At 37.0% G+C, this 17,642-nt stretch overlaps 1 protein-coding gene across 1 annotated transcript in view; it reads left to right on the top strand.

The window, feature by feature from the left end:
• Positions 1–17,642, top strand: part of b4galt2 (UDP-Gal:betaGlcNAc beta 1,4- galactosyltransferase, polypeptide 2) — a 171,942-nt gene that overhangs the window by 121,568 nt on the left and 32,732 nt on the right. The window contains exons 5-6 of the mRNA XM_007548574.2: positions 2,915–3,102; positions 10,637–10,759. Of these exons, the coding sequence (XP_007548636.1) occupies positions 2,915–3,102; positions 10,637–10,759 (311 nt within the window). The remainder of the gene's footprint in view (positions 1–2,914; positions 3,103–10,636; positions 10,760–17,642) is intronic.

The raw sequence follows: 17,642 nt of genomic DNA, 5'->3' as shown, positions 1-17,642 counted from the left end.
AGGGCATCCACTTACCAAATTCATAGGTGAAAAAATAATACCTTTCATTTCTGTTTCAGCCACTGGTCTCATAAATAGCCGCACATCATCTCCAAATTACAATGACGCAAGTAGATTTTTTTTTAGATTTTAGGAATAAATAACCTGAATGATCAAACACATTACAGTACAGATAGAGGTAAAAATAAAAAATGCAGTTTTTTTTTTGTTTTTGTTTTTCATTTTGTCTACACTAAGAGCATTTCCATCATCAACTGAAAATGGAACAAGTCTCATTGACAGCTGCTATGTCGTCTCTCCCAATGCCAGAATGCTTTTACAGTTGCATCTTGTATAAATATAACTCAAGTTAAGCTGTGTCTCTCTCTTCCTCAATGTTGTGAAAAATATTGTTTCTTTCAGTGGTTCCTTTAGACTAATTTAACTCCTCGGTTAACTTTTGTCTTTCTTTGCAACTTGACAGATTGTTTCTGAAATACAGACAGAAGATCAATTTATCTGATAATTGGAGCCCCAGTGGATTTGTGACAATAGATTTTTTGTTACCTGTGGAGGGGGATTATGCTGTAAAATCTCAGGTATTAGAAGGCTTACAAGAGGATTACCCATTGTACTTGATTCACACTCATTCTGAACTGGTAATATATGTATGGAGTCAACTGCATCTTCCCAAAGCAAAAGAAAACTATTTTAACAGGGTTGAGGACGTGCATCAGTCATTTTAAAGTGTCTTGTTTCAGTCTCCCTTAATGGTTGAAGAATATGTTACTGCAGTAAAAATTTATGACACTCTGTTATTGCTCATTTCGCCACTGTTTGAGCTGAAACGTATTGGGGTTTTTTGTCTGTAGCCTTTGCAGCTCTAGAGACTGAAATTGTGTTGCTCTGCCTTAAAACCCAAATAAAAAACCCTGAAGTAGATTCTCACCATGACACGATGTTACTTGAGTAAAAGTCAAACCGACTGCAGTTTATGTTTTTTATGTCTTGATTTTGCAGCTGGTCAGGGTGAGAGTATCTTGTTGACACTAAAATTAAATCATTGTGTTCCTTCTGCGTCTTTTTATGTAAAATGCAGATTAAGTTGTTGACCCATTTTGGATTGTCGTTGGGCCTGCTGTTTTCGTTGGGGGGAGGGAGGACCTTTTTTTATTCTTTTTTTTCTATTTTCTTATATATATATATATGAACATCTAAACCATTTCCTCTATTGAAATCTTCCTTTTTCTGAGTCTCTGAACACAACTACTGAAAGAAGAGTTACAGTGATAACTTTCTCTGTCTTTTCCTATGTAGTTGCCTAGGAAAGTAGCAAAAAATTCAAAGCATGTTTGAGCACAATAGACGGCTTGCACTATGACTTCATTCTTTGCTTGACCTTCCCTCTGCTTGACAAAGAGCTAGACTTCACCAACCTTAGTGTAAGGCTTCACTAAGAGAGACATACAAAACATTTTCCATTATTAAATTTATAACTGCGCGATATATTAACCTTGACTGTCCCGACACTTCTCTGTTGTCAGACCAGAATTCATTTATCTTCACCAAAGTCTTGAACCTGGGATGCACTGAAAAATACAGATACACTCCACTGCAGCAGGTCTCTTAGAGTCAATGAACACATCAATTCATACTGCATGTAGCAATAAATACTGTACAGACCAGCACAGCAGACACTAAATACTGTTGTTTATTGATGATGTGTTGCATTAAATTCCATCTGTGTGCTTGGAGGTGAGGGAAATTAGCATTAAAGCAAAGGTAAGGAAATCCAAACAGGATACTTGCTGAGAAAGTGATGAAGATAACATTTCTTGGTAAAATGTGGCCAGGCGTACTAAAATGAGAAGAGCGTGAGATCCACTGCAGGCCTGCTGGGTCCCACATTCTGGACACAACCAAGCATCCCTTGAGTGAAATGGAAAATAATGTATTACTCCAATACCAAAATAACTCAAGTTAGTTCTTGTTCTTTTTTTTTGTTTGTTTGTTTGTTTTTTGTTTTTTTTCCTTTATCAAATGGGAGGCCTGACCTTTCAAAACTCATAATTTTCCCTCTCCATTCATGACAGAGCCGGATATGTAAGGAAGGCCAGAGTCCAACACTATGGCTAGCTCCTCATCTGCCCCAAAATGAATAAGATACTATCTCTTTTCAAAAATAACTTATACAGATGTTTCCTTTTGCATAACAAAAATATAATCTTTTTTTTTTATGTATGCTATTTGCTCTAACATCAGCTGAATGTAAATATTTTTGGTAAACAAACTAATTCCAAAGAATATTTTCCTTTTTGAAAAAGATATCCTTAAGTGACTCCTGTGCCAAGTAAAAAATGAAATTAATCTAAACTTCCAGGGGTTCAGGGAATGCTACTTATTATATAAACGGAGGAGACATGCTGCTTTGTGGAGTCTATCTAGGGTTTGTATTTGGTCTAGTGTTTCAGTATATTTTTCCAAGGTTTGATCCTGTTGAACCATGGGACATAGCTTCATAATAAATAGGTTACATTAGGATTTACCTACCATTGAACTATAATTCAGATTCTTTAAAACAAAATAACAAGTCTTAGATCCGACTGTGTCTTGCATTTTAAAGTTTGCTGAAAACCATATGGAAATAATATATGTGGTATTGGATTTTTTTTCTATCACAAATATCACATATGATAATTCTCAATTGAGGGACTCCAGTACCGTACAAATAACCTTAAGCACATCCACCCATTATTTCCATTGTTTAATCTCGCACTGTTCTTGTTTGGGTGACTCGGGTAGCTGTTAGGAATGTATGCTGCTGTTGGGATACATTAGTAAAGGATAAAGAAATTGTTCACATCTCCATTGTGCTTGACGTTCCTAGAACCTTTTTTTTTAATGTTTAAACACAAACTTTTGTTTGCCTTTTCAGCTGGGTGAAGACACATTCAATCGGGCAAAGTTGCTGAACGTTGGCTACACGGAGGCTCTAAAGGACGCCGAGTATGACTGTTTCATCTTCAGTGACGTGGATCTGATCCCTATGGACGACCGGAACCTGTATCACTGTTATGACCAGCCCAGGCACTTTGCCATCGCAATGGACAAGTTTGGCTTCAGGTAAGCTGATCATTGCAAAGTGTGTTCTGCTTTTGGCAAATCCAGACAGGCACACATATATGATAACAGTGTTTACAGAAAACATTCAAAACAAAACTGCATAACATGAGCTAACGTAGCAACAGTTTGCCACTAAAATCGTTTGTTGTTTATGTTCAATCATTAACTTATCCAAATTGCTAAACAGATTGTGAATAAATTATCCAAAAGGGTTACTGATTTCCAATTCAGTCAAGAACTGATGAACCTTTACTTCCTCAAAATTTTGACTTTTGCATTTTGAAATGGTTATTTGGAAAACATGCCAAGTGTATAAATTTCTCTAAACTAATTCATAATTAATTTAGAGCTGATTGACGTCACCAACAAAAATCTTTATTTCTTTTTAAAACATGGGTATTCATGAACAACAATTGAAACTGAAATATGTGGCTAATATTTTCCTAATAATCAGGTGATACACTAACTTCTACCACCTGTAATTCTGATCTAAATTAATAATTTCATTAATAATTGCTTTAATCAATTTTTCATGGTTATTTATAGCCAAAGATAGACTCCTACTGATATACTTGTTTTTATTCCCGCAATAATTCTAGCTGAGTTTTCTGTTTTGTGTTTTCAGGTTCAGATCCAGGGGCATTCTGATATCTGTCATTAATCCTTTTAAGTGCAAGTCCTAAAGAAACTGATGCATTAATTATCACATAACACATAGGATTAAATGCAGTTGAGTCTTTCACATTGTTCATAATTAAGCTTTAACTACAACTAGACCATCTTTTTTTGCTAGCAACGTCTTCCAGGAGGTCTTCTAAATGAGAAAAAAATATGCAAATATTTAAGACCTTTAAGTTCACAGAAACCACAGAGGTTCCCAAGCCCTCAATGATGAAGTCTTGTTTTATCTGCTGGCATAATGACACCACACCTAACCTCAATTATCTAAACGCACCAAGAGTATTGATGAATAGTCCAAACATGGTCAACAAATGCGACCTCACCACATAGCAGCTTTCAGTGCTCCAGAGCTGTCCAGCTAAAAAAAAATCCTCCAGGCCTGCAGTGCTTTCGATGTACTGTAGAGCTCAACAAGCTAATGCTATCTGGCAATAAAAACAATGCCAGGTGGTGAGCAGAACTGTAGCTGACATTTCCTGTTAGTAATTAATCAGTAAGCACTCAGAATAGTTTTATTCAAGCTCTTGGCTCCTTGGTAACTAATGGCCGTAAGAGTTGAGCCGGCATCCATTTTGGAAGGACTCAAAATGGATGCCGGTGATTATCAGCTGAAAAATGAACAGTTGTAGGATAAATTTCCTGCTCTGATCTTCAGTTTGTTTTCAAGCTGTAAAATGTTAGACTTGTTTTTTTTTTTTTTTTTTTTTCAAAATCTTAACAAATTTAGTGAATGCTATGAAAATTGTTAACAGCAGTGAATGTGAGCTCATGTAAGAACTTTTTCATATGTTTTCATAAAAGAAACAAGATCTGTTTAAACAAACTGCAACATGCAAATCACTTCTTTTGAAGGATTCCTAAAGTATTACATCTTATAGAAACTTTTTTTAATTAACATTAGTATGAACATGTTTAAAAGCTTTCTGGGTAAATGTTGCATGAGTGTGTTGCAGAGCACATCTAAACAATATTACAACACAAGCTGGTCAATATCAGCACTTGCCATAAAAACTACAGTAGAAAAACTTTGATTTAAAACACTCTTTGATGCTTAGTTTTTTATCCAATCAATAGTTTTTAAGGAATGTGAGTCATTTTTCATTAAAAAAATAAAAATAAATAAAGTAGAACCTTTGAATACAAATTCAATTTAAAGATTCTATGTGAAATCATTGCCATAGTCATTGTATGATCAGATATTAATTAAACAATGACACCAAACTCTTTTTTTTTTTTGTGGAATACCCACCTGCTCTTTTGAACTGAGATCTTTAGATGTTTGTTGCTGGGGGGAAAAAAAGCAAAAACATATTTGCTCTCCATGCAACAAATAAACACAAAACCCAAATTTCAGCCGCAATTCTTGATACATGTCTGTCTATAGAGATGCCGCAGCACTCTCACTGCTGTCTCTAAGCTTGCAATTAAAAATACATTGGTTCTTGGCCCTTGCTCTCACCCGGCATTTCAGACAGTAGACAGAATTGGATCATTCATGTTAGTGCCAGGTGAACACAACTGTTAGCATGAACTGAAATATGCAGGACTTTTTAAAAAAACTTTCTAAAAGTATATTAATAAGTTAATTGTAATTTGGGAATTAATCAAGCTCTTTATTTTGTATGAAGGACTTAATTAAAACCTGTTAATTTTTGTGTTAATATTAATGTTGTCCACTTACTTTCTACATACTGCACTCCTTGTGGTTTAGACAGGGGGAATTTAAGGTTACTATTCTAATAACAACCTTTCAAAAATGTTCCAAGGTGTGTTATGAATTGCTTCTTGAGTGAAGCAGTAAAACATTGAGGCTAGTGTCAAAACACAGCCCAGTGTGCTGCAGGCTCTGTGCAGTCTGGCCTATACGGTAGCCAAATGTGTGTGCAGGAAAACACATTTCTAGGACATTCATGTTTCATTCATATTCTGAAAAAGTCATAGTCTGACTTGTTTGTACATAGAGCTTCCACTGTTTAAATAAGACAAATATCTAATTCATGTACAGTCAAAATGTGTCTCTTTCAACATAAGTGAAAAAGACCAAAACTTGTGATCGATGTCCAAATATTTCTGCCCTCACTGCAAGTGCCTATACATGAGATTAAATGTTAACAGTTGTAGTTTAAAAGGAGCCTGATCTGTTCCAACTTTAATGTTACTTTGGGACCAAATCCTTCTAAGCTAAGAGACTAATTTAAAAATTGCTGAAGCCTCCGGGTACTTTAATGCCTCTGCCATTTATAATGTTTTAATATGACCTTTAAAATGCAGCTGCACTGTCAAATTCATCTCAAACCATTACTTCCAGCACACTGGAAGAGAGGAAATCAACAGACGCGGACGGCTTTAGGATATTTAGGCTTTATTTGTGTGACGTAGACAATCAAGAGACCTGGAGGTGTGACTGACCACCACTTTGTCTGACATGTGGTCAAAGCAGGAAGACGTGGCAGATTGCTGCTAGACGGGAATTCTGTTTAGGAAAAGAGAATCCTTCTGGTCATCTTTATGACTTTTGGATCAATGGCATTATGGTTTCCTTCTTTAATTTTGCAGAGAATAATTAAGACTTAAATGCATTAACTGATAAGATTATTCAGTCTATTTCTATCATCTTGACAGGAAACATGTTTTTAGACATATCAAAACTTTAAACATTTTTTGTGCATAAAAGTTGAGTCTTGTTAAGTAGTTTTGACATCATCGAGGTCAAAACTACTACTACTACTTTATTGATGTTTTGGGTTAAAAATCTGTGGCCTGTGCCAACTGTGGTTTTGAACATGCATTTATCATCTTCATCCTGTTGTAAAAACTATCCTTTTTCCCCCCACTTGAAGCCTTCAAACAGATGGTGTGATGTTTACTTTCAGAACAAACTGTGTATGCTCCACTGGCCTTTCAAAAAAAGTTTTTATTTTTATTCCCACTGTTCAGCCTGATTTACTTCTGAAATTCGCTAGGCTTCTTTTAAAGGTCTTTTAATGCTTTTAAACTGGTCCCCAGGTCCTGGACCAAAACACGCAGAGTCAAGGCTGAAAGTATCTGAAGAACATTTCTGGGCTCAACTTCTGGCTTATTTATCAAAGACGCCTGATCCAATGGGGAGATTTTTGATCACACTTTTCTTATAAATAAGCAATTAATATGAAAAAGGTTTTAACAAATCCTTACACTTCTTAAGCTAGAGCTTGCAGTATGTATATATATATATTTTTTTTTTCATTTTAATATTTTCTCTCTCTCTTTCCTCTTGTTCCCCTCAACATGTGTTCTGTTGAACACACCTGCTCACACACTCCTCCTGATCATATTGCTGCTCGGAGAACTTGTGCTGAGACATACGCTCTCATTAGTTTCTGCTTGTCATCTCTCAGCAAGAAGCTGTCGCACGTTTGACAACATAGGGTGTACACAAATGTAGGTGTACACACACACACACACACACGCAAAGCCCTCTGGTTAGACTCCAGGCGCCTGTCATGACACCCCCCACTGACGTCCGTCCCACTCCGCTAGCCTCGTGACTTTTGACAAGAAGTAAAAACGCTTGTCTTCCGTTCGTAGTCGGCTGTGTTTTCAAGCACACACGCATACACACACGCTCCATACTCAGTACATATGCCTGTTTATTCATCAGTTTGAAAATTAATTCATCTCATTAATTCACTATTCATACATGTGAGAACTCATCATTAGAAGCTTCCTGGCATTCACTCTATAACAAGGCAGCTTGTTTTATAAACAACTGCTGAGAAACTGCTTCGGAAGCCTCTTCAGAGATTTTTATTCTTTTATTTTTGTTTTTTACATTGAGTCAATTCATATCACGATTGGATTAAAGGGATATGGATTATCCTATTACAGTTAAAAGTCACCCATAAATTATCCACTTAAAGCCTGAAAATGACAAGAAACAGAAAAGATCATATTGCCAGACAGACATAAATGCCTTATTTAAATGTAAATTGTGTTAGGTAAATCTGCACATAAAAAGAAAACTCACAGTTCCATCACTTTGATGTGGAGTTTTCCTGAAAAGGGTTCTTTAAAGTAGTGGTGCAATGGAGCAGCTGCTGGAGATATTATTTCGCAGAAACTGAGTCATTGCATCAAATCCCGGCCAGAGCTGCTCTGGGTGGAGTTTCACGTCCTTCCGCCACTGGGATTTGTTTCAATACTTCGACTTTCACCAGCTGCCCCAAACCAGGCATTTTAGGTGGAGATCTTAGCTGTAGGATACAAGAGAAACAAAAAATCACACTATAAATAAATATTGTAATAGCAACATATCAATCAAGCTACATTTTCTCAGTCAATAACACATAAATCTGGTGTGTAGATTGAGTGCAGGGAAAGTCCATCCAGCTGACTAAATAAATATCTGGAAGCAAAGCTCGAATGCCTGACCCTTGGAAAACACATGTACACTTTGTTTTCAAATAGTTCTTTGAAACTGAAGTTTTGCACATTTGGCCATTCACAGCTTCAGAAGAGATGCATTGACAAAAAAACTAAATCATCCTTTGGTATGAATGGGACTGTTTTCCGACTTGACCAGTCATGACTGGTGATAGGTTGGCTGAAAACTCAAAAACCCAACCTTTTTGCGCCTTAATAAACCGGACCATGCTAACTACAACACTCTTCATAGTGAATGTTGATACTGTTTGAAGGCGGCTATTTTCAGGATCAGTGAAGTACTTGTCTTTTCTGTTGAGGCGTGCCTGCTGTTAATTCAGTTTGCTACATCAGAGAGCAGGGTTTTGGCAGGTGGTGGTCAGTTCGCTCCTTCACAATGTTGTACTTTTGCCAGTTTTGTCCTTTTCTACCCAGTGTTTAACATAACAAAAAGGAACCGTCTCCCACAGGATATCAGTCCATACACACCTCAGGGACATTTGGGTGAACCGCTGAAGGGATTCGTTTGCCCTAAGGGAACTTCAGTATTCAAACAGGGATTGATGCTTGTAGTTAATAATGTTAACCACGCTGATCTTGCTATTTGATCTGTCCATCCATTCTCTATATCTGCCTGTCCTGGAAGCATCGTGGGGGCGCTGCTTCCTATCTCTAGTGAGTATTGGGCACAAGGTGAAATACATTCTGAGCAGGTCGCCAATCCATCACAATAATCATTCTAATCCCTATTATAAGATGGTCTGATTTTTAGAGTTTCTTTGGCCTCTAGAATGACCTTCGGTGTGGGTTTGTGGTTGCCCACATCTCTGTGCTGTCCTGTGACAGACTGGAAAACTCACTTCTCGCCCATGAGATAAGCACCTGCCCTTCCAAGATGCTGCAGTGATTTAGTAGATAAAGGGAATGTCGGCTACACGGGTTTCCTGAAAGTCTAATCACTGTAGTGGAGGTCCTGGGTTTAAATCCAAAGCAAGGCTGCACTCTGCAGAGTTTGGATGTTCTTTTCTTGTCTGTGTAAGATTTTTCTCCTGCTGCTGTTAGGTTAATGGCACATCCTAAATCTCCCATAGTTGTGAGTCTGAGTGTGAATAGCTGGTCATTTTGTACTGATCATTTTATCTTATCTGACACGGTATGACAGATATCTTCCTCGGGACATTTTGAACTGACCATGCGTCAATTCATACCTCCCTGGGGACCTCTTTAACCATTAAAAATGTAAGATTAAAACCTGTTCATAGCCTACTGTATGGAAAATGACTGCCATAAAAATACAATATATACCAGCAGGAGGTTGATTATTATTTCATTGAGGTTTGGTGATCAAGCATTGCAATCTGTCATACTTAAATAGTTTCGACTGACTCAAACTGTAATCAGAACTAAAATAATAGTACAAGAGAATACAGAGTTAAACTGGCATTAAATTAAATGTGAGATCTGAGTTATGTATCATTACAGCTCAAGGAAATATGTTTCCACCAAGAGAGATAATGTGTGTTGTACTAGTTCAGGAACATATCTGTCAGTTTTTGTTGTTGTGTTTTATGGGTATTAAGTTGATGTAGAAATGCGCTAAATGGCTATGGGTACAAATTAGAGGTATGGATTGAAAAAGGAGTAAATTGACCTGTAGTTCCATTAACAGCTGGAACCAGGCACCAGCAGCCTCTGCAACACTAACTATGAATAAAAGATAAGTTAATGGATGGCTGGGTTCTTTGAGAAGCAGAAGATAAAATGCCTAACCTCTTCAAAGCATTGTGTCTTCAAGCACGTCAAATATTTTGACTCTTTTACTTTCATACTGATTTAGGTTTTATTTGAGCAAATGAATATTTTTAGCCGATGCATGGAGTGCTACGGTGCATTTCGATAAGTTGTGACTAAGTCACATTTGCCCGACAACAGCATGAACAGCAGCTGAGATGAAAAGCAAGTAGGAAAGAATCAAAATAATTATCATGGGTTACAAATGTCCATAAATATAAATTGACAACAATGCTTTCTGTTGCAACTTTTTCAAAAAAAAAAAATGCTCCATTTTGTTATCTGTCTCTTGTCAAATTGTCAAAGATGAAACATTCTTATGATGTTTTAAATAAACTGAGCTACAATAAGATCTTCCACAGGCTGAACATAAAAAAGGCAGAAGTTGTATTTTCTACTGAAATTCGTAGTTCTCTGAGGACATCTTCCTCACTCCTCAAAGCAGAATAAGCTTTTGTTTTGATTCAGCAGAGAAATGGTGCTACCAATCCTCCAAACGAATGTTTTTGCTTGTTTACAGAATTAATTTTCAGAAAATTGCTTACTTAGGATAGAAATGTGGATTTTAAATGTTCCTTCCTGTTGTCTGGACTCATCTTCTACTTCTCTGAACCTCCTCTCACCTTTTCTGCTTCCCATGTCTTTCCTCCCCGTTCTGCAGGTTGCCCTACGCTGGCTACTTTGGTGGAGTTTCTGGTCTCAGTAAAAAGCAGTTTCTAAAAATCAACGGCTTTCCAAACGAGTACTGGGGCTGGGGAGGAGAGGACGACGACATCTATAACCGGTAAGTGAGGAGGATCGGAGGGAAAGTTGATTGGTCTGTTTCCAATTCACTTTTTACAAACGTGGGGCCAAAAAAATTGACATTTTGCTATGCTTTTGATTCCTTTTTTCATTTTGTAGAAATTAGACAGATTTTTACTTCCTACTTTAGCCTTTATAACCTGATACAAGCAATAATTTTGAGCTTAAATCTACGTCTTCCAGCAGAGGCTAAACAAATAAATATAAGATTTGACACAGAATTGTTTTCCGAAAAGTATAAAGATGTTCATTGTCTTTTAAGAATAGTGTAAGACCACCCACAGCAACCCAAGCTGTCACAAATACATACACTGTCATCCATTATTCCTTAATTCTGCTATCTCTGTAGAAAATTGGACACCTCAGCTAAAAAGTGACACATGAGTTCTTCATTTAGATGATTTATTACAACTGTTCAGAGAAGGAGAATGATTATTTCATAAATTAACCTTTTGAAGTGCTTCAGTCAGCTTTTAATGTCAAGCTGAAGTTCACTAATTATGTTGCAGTGGGTGTTGGCTGGAGTCAAATCCGGGAGGGCATTAGTTGTTTGACAGGTTGACAGGAAGATGAGTTGGGTCTGCCTGGTCGCATTCACGCATTTAGATGATAATTAGTTTGATTCATCTTGGACGCATGGTTCTCTTGTACTTGGTTCTGTTTAATTACCTGGTTAACTGACGATCTCATGAGTAACTCGGCATCTTTGGGGCTTGCTTCGTTTGAAGTTAAAAACTGTTCAGATATGTACTTGCAGTTTTACGTATTCCCTGATATGTGATCCCATAAGCCCCCCTCGCTCAACGGGAAAAATGTCACTTGGGTGTTTCTTTACAGCTCGTCAAAGTCAGCTTCAAAGAAAAAAATGATGTCAGTTACATTTGCATTCAGCAAACTCGGCTCAAGTGTACTAATTATACAGACGCACAGCTTAAGACAGCAGGATGCCTCTCCACAGATTCAGTGCCATCTCCATCTTCATTGTATCTATATTCTGTATCCTCTGTTTTCCTCTTTTGCTGTATGGCGTGTGTGTGTGTGTGTGTCGCCCTCACAGTGTGAGGCTTATCTTTTCCACTCAGAGTTACTATGTTGGAAGAAAACTGATATAGAGCATTTGAGAAAGGCACTGTTTGACTGTGTGAAGCAAAACAGTGTTCAGAAGATTACAGTTGTTGTTTTTTTCTGAATCTGGTAAGATGTGATAAAAAGAGATCTATGGTTGCCGTGTGAGAGGGTTGTGTGTGCTCATATGTCTGCAATAATGTGCCAAACAAGATAGAGTTAAACCACTAAGTTTTTATTGGAGGAAAACAAACTCTCAGCTATTAGACGCTGTAGATTTCCCCAGAGATATTGCCCTGCACTTCGACTGGGCTATTTTAGCCACTCTGATATATGAGATAATGTGGGAGAGAAATAAAAACATTTAGTGATTGAATGTAAACTTTCTAACATTGTGTTTCAGAATCAAGACATAGCTAATTGTCGGGCTTTAGTTAACATAAAATCAGCAGGCAACATTTCCTAAGTTTATGTTATTTCACACTAATAAGGTTCCCGAATTACAGAGGAGAAAAAGGCCTGTGTTACAGATCCTCCATCTACTTAACAGTGCATAAAGTTCCCTTACATATTTTCATAATTTGTTTCACAACAGATTCAAATGGATTGTTTAGTCTCAAAAAGCTGAGTCTGTGTGTAATCTGCCTAAAGCACATGGTTCAATTAACCCACTTGAGTGGTATGTTCTCTACTCTTACCCGTTTTGAAGAGAAGCAAAGAGAAACAGGGCTCTGCTATGTGATGTTTATACATCAGACAGACAGAAAGTTGTAAATTACCAAATAAAATCCCTAGAGTTTTTTTTAACAATTGTAAAAATCAACATATAAATATATTTTTAAAAATGCCTCCATAACATTGTTTTAAAACCAAATGTTAATAACAGACTGATGAGCTCTGTAACTTCTGGGGGCATTTAGTTTTTTTTTCATTTTCTTTTTTTTCTTGATAATATACAGGTTGAAAGGCTGGCCATTTTTATGTTTCTCTGTTAAATAATATATTTTTTACAGCTTTTTCCTCAACTTTACTTCCAAATTTATAAATATGAAAGATGACCGTAATGTTTTCTACAACCTTATGAACTTCCACCTTAGAGCAGCGTTTTCACTATTGTTGCTTTGTAAAAAGATCTTTCTTTCGTGCCTCAGATTTACAAATTGACCGATAATATGTATATAGTTATCTGTAAATACTTTAATCTCCCATCAGAGATACTTAAAATATTGTCAGTTTTATTTTGTAGGCTTGAAGCAAAAAGGTTTTTTTTTTTTTTTTGCAAAATATGAAAACATAGAAAAAGCCAAACTGGATATTAAAGCTTCAGAGGTATTAGTTATTTGTCAAAATGCAAGAAAGTGTAGAAAACTTTATTTATGCTTTATTTTTAATTTATATTTGCAGCCATAAACTCACCCTGACAGGTCTGAAAAACCTAGCAGAGTGCAGTGGAGCTAAACAAACTGTCTTGCGGGGATGAGTAAAATAGAAATAGGTTTTTGTTCATTTTTCTAAGTTACAGGCAGTCCTCTGTGTTATGCACATTTATCTCTTTCTATAAAAGTCACAAACTCAATCTCAGTATAAGAAGAAACACAAGAAATAAGAGAACAGAGTTCAGAACAAAGGTTATGCAGGGCTTTATTTGTAAACCCCCACCGTCCACCATCCAGTCTTTTTTTGTTGTTGTTTTTGAATCAGTTAAGTAGAAATGCCCTTGAAAAAAAAAAAAATACACCCTGAGACGAGCTGCTAAGGAGAGTGAGGCTGCACTTTTATAGCTAAAACTAAAACCAAGCAGAACCAAAAATCTCTGGTGGGGATTTATGTCTGGGTTGGGGCATGGCACTCGGTGAAAGTATTATCTACCTCTCTTGAACCTGCCTATTTCTAGCACCTCCCATCACTATCACTGCTGAAATACCTTCGCTTGTATCTGAAGAACCTTCATGATATGTCATATCACAGTCCACCTTTAGGAAGGTAACTAACAATTACAAGATGCTCCATTTAAATTACAATACTTTAAATAGTTCAATTACTTAAATATTTCATATATTTATATTTATTTAATTTATAATTCCTTTTAGCGCGTTTAGTAGCAAATTCAATTTGTGGAAAATAGAGATGAGATTTATGAAGTAAAATGGAAGTTGCAGATGTTCATCTCTTAAAATCCATTTGAAACCCTGGCTTAGGTCTATATTCATTTATTTTTAGCTTGGGTTATCAGGACGAATGTGTTGACTTGCAAATAAATGAGAGATTTTTCTGGAAAATATTGTCCTCTATTTTACTGTTTTTGTCAGTATCCATAAGCTGCTGCCTGTTCTGTGGCTCAAACTTATATATACGTATATATATATATATATATTTTTTTTTTTAATTTTTTTTTTTTTTTGACACCAGGTCAGTCTTTGGTTTGTCTGGTTTCTTGATTTTGTACCTTTAACATGACCAGTACCAGCAGGGCAATGTTTGCTCCTGTCTTCTCAGGGATTCCTACCCCCACCTCTATTTATGACATCTTGTTACAAATAAGAATAAGATCTCGATTCACACGATTCTAATTTGAGTGAAACTCCTTCACAGAAGTATTAACAAGGTCAGTCTGCTTTAGAGCATATTTTGTTTGGAGGCTGTCTTGGTATTAGAAAAGAATGGCTTGTATATATGTATGCTGTTGCATAACTGACCATTGTTACACATTTAATGCTGCAACCTCTAAAAAACGTCTCATAAAGAGTAAAGTGAGTGATCTCCTGAAGAAAAGCTTGTTTGTAGATTTAATTTGAAATCCAAGGGTTTAGACAATGCCAAATGCGGAAGGGTGCAGAGAGGAAGAACATCCGAGGTAAACTAATTAAATATCCAGCAGACAGAGTCTCACTGGATTTAGTAAAAATAGCTGTAAGACAGGAGCAAAGAGATGGAGAAATAAAAGAGCCGTGTTAGAATGCACAGTGGCAAAGGAGTAGTGTGCTCCGGTTTTCGCTCAGCTGGAATTAGAAGACATAGTTCATGAGTTTGAACCAAGCAAGCAGCTGATGTGTCCACCAGCCTCCATCTGTTCTCTCTTTGAAGGCTGCTCTGAAAAAGGAGCATCAACTAAACCACTAAATTGCTTTTTTTATACACTTCCTGCTCTCACCTTCAGCACCTTCCCCCTCCCTCGGTTAGTACTTCTCTCCAGCCCAGCAGCCATCCATCTCTTCACATCTTGTTTGCTTGCTTCCCTCCAGCAATTTCCTTTTTTGTTCTGGTTTTGATGCTGCAGACTGAAATGGGTCCTGCCAGCTTCATCTCAGCCCAGAGGAGAGCTGTCCCTGCTGCATGGGGTGGGCTTCAGTCAGACAGGGTATGTGCCACTCGCCCGGCCAGGCCTCAACCAAATGTTGGATGATATCACCGATAAGGATGAAGTCTGAGCACGCAGCTAAAGCATTGGAAAGCCACCAACCACCTTCTGCCACTCTTATCGCTGACCTTTGCCCTTTGGCTCAATAAACCTCCCAGCTGTGACTTTTAGCTATGCTTGAGCCAGCATCTTGCAGACGTGCAGTCACAGCAGTGAGCGCTTCTCTGAAGCCTCGACAATGGTATTTTTAGAGCAACCCTTTGAACGTGTCAAGCCTTTGATAAGTTTAGTCACAAATCAGGGTCAGGGCAGATGAACAAGCACTGAGGAGTGTTTGAAATCTCACATTTTGCTTTTGCTTTTGTTATTTTTAGAATATTTTTTCCCTTTCTGTCAAGGAGCTGAAAATGAAAGAAAGGATTGTGACAAAGCTGCAGGAAAATGACAATAAATGATGGACATCAAAAAAGTACTTTTATTGTGGTTTATTAAACGTAGCCTTGGGTTAACAAATAGAGAATAATAAAACCAGTGTACCTTTATATATTCAGTGACAGTTTAGATGCAGCTAATTATGTATTTGACCCAATAAAAGAGAGCAGATCAAATCTTGTCTGCCATTTTATGATGACATCACAATTCACACATTGGGCAGTTTTTAACTTAAATGTGATGTTTTCATTAGCTATAAGTAAAAAATCTAAATAATTACCAGAAATAAAGGCTTATAAACACATGTATATGTGTAATAAATCTATACTTTGCATTTCACTTCATGAATTGAGTTAGTAAAATAAGTGAACCTGCACTGACTTTTTTTGCATACTCTTGGGTTAAAATGTTGTTAAACCCGATTGAATCCCATCATTCCTCATTTTTCTGCAGTCAGTTATAGAGAATCTGATTATCTGGAAATAAAGTCCAGCTCTCCTTGAAGGGTTTTCTTGCCATTTTCTCATTTGCATGCTTTAGGTACAGTTTGCAGAGAGGTTAAAGAGGATTAAAAAGGAAAATGGCACAAAAAGATCCACAGCATTTGTGTTTACAGACGGTTGTCAGTAATTGCAGAAGAAAATGGAACCACTACATCCGAAGGCCTAAACATGCTCTGCAAAAACAGATAGATTTGTTTATGTTAGGTAAAAGATAGATTTGATCTTTTACCCAACATGGTAGGAATAAGAGCAAGAAAAATATTAGGCTTGTCAAATTAAAGCACCAGATACCAGTTAAACACCAGGTAGTATTTAACCAACGTTAGAGGATGACAGTGCAGTACATGCAGCACGCAGTTCTTTAGTTCTCCTTAGATTCTGTGTTATGTCATATTTCTTCCCCAGAAAAAAAAAGAGATATTAGTTATAGTTAAAAATGTTCTCGGATATCTAATTAAAAAATCAAAGCGTAGATTTTTCAAATCACCCTCACATTAATCTTAATGGAATTGATAGAGATACTAAATAGCATTGATGATTTTGTTAAAGAAAATATTTTTTTTATGAAGTAACAACCGAACGAAAGTACTCCAGTGAATGTTTGGATTTTTCTGTTTAAGATTATGCAGCTGCAGTAAAATATCTTTGCATCGATAACAGGAAGGGTGTGTAATTTATTTTCTTAAAAACTACAACTGACAGAAATAATGAAATAGTGTGAAAGACAGGAGCAAAATTGGGGCTAATTGATGCAGCTGTGTCATGACAGATTTTCTTGATGTTCCTTTAAACGGACAGCTCTGAAAGCAAGGATGTCTGATTTTGTTAAACGCCTGTCATCTTGACTATCCTGTCCTTGTTTCAGGTCTCACCTACTCTGCTTGTGACCCTAAAATATGGCATGAGCTGTCAAGTAGAGAAATCTGAATCTGTGTTTAAATCATAGGCTGATAATTCCTCTGTAGGTTAAACAAACTGTAGCCAGTAATAAAGACAGAAAAGTGCAGAAAGAGCTTGTTTTCTGAGTGCACGGAAATAAAAGCATCCTCGAGTGTCAGCAGGAAGAGGAAACATCTCCTCCCTTGCTCTTTAGATAAGCAGCAAGCACTCACATTTTCTTTTTACTGTCAAGGAATAAAAGACAGCTTGACTGTCTTGAGGAAGCTGCGTAATAAAGTTGAATCAATGTGCGGAGGAGACAAGCTGACAAAAGGAAGCAGCAGAGGACCGAAACAGCAACATCAGCGTGTGGTGATCTGAGTTTGAGGCCGGGGAGCACAGTATTGTGCATCATACAGTTCATGTTAAAATTTGTTTGTCCATTTGACCTTCCGTGAGCTTTATTGATTTGAAAAGGTTACATCTTAAAAGTCATCAGTGTGTGAAGTTGCTCCCACAGAATCTGTTTCTGTATCGGCAACTGGTCCCACAATCCCAAAGCCACAACCAACCAGAGAGATGTTTTTAATTACAACCTGGATGTCAGCATAGACACACACACACAC

This window comes from Poecilia formosa, unplaced genomic scaffold (genome assembly GCF_000485575.1).
Source record: "Poecilia formosa unplaced genomic scaffold, Poecilia_formosa-5.1.2 Scaffold27, whole genome shotgun sequence".
NCBI classification, from domain to species: Eukaryota; Metazoa; Chordata; class Actinopteri; order Cyprinodontiformes; family Poeciliidae; genus Poecilia; species Poecilia formosa.
The sequence above is the reverse complement of the archived record's forward strand: the minus strand, read 5'-3'. Positions and strand labels throughout refer to the sequence as shown.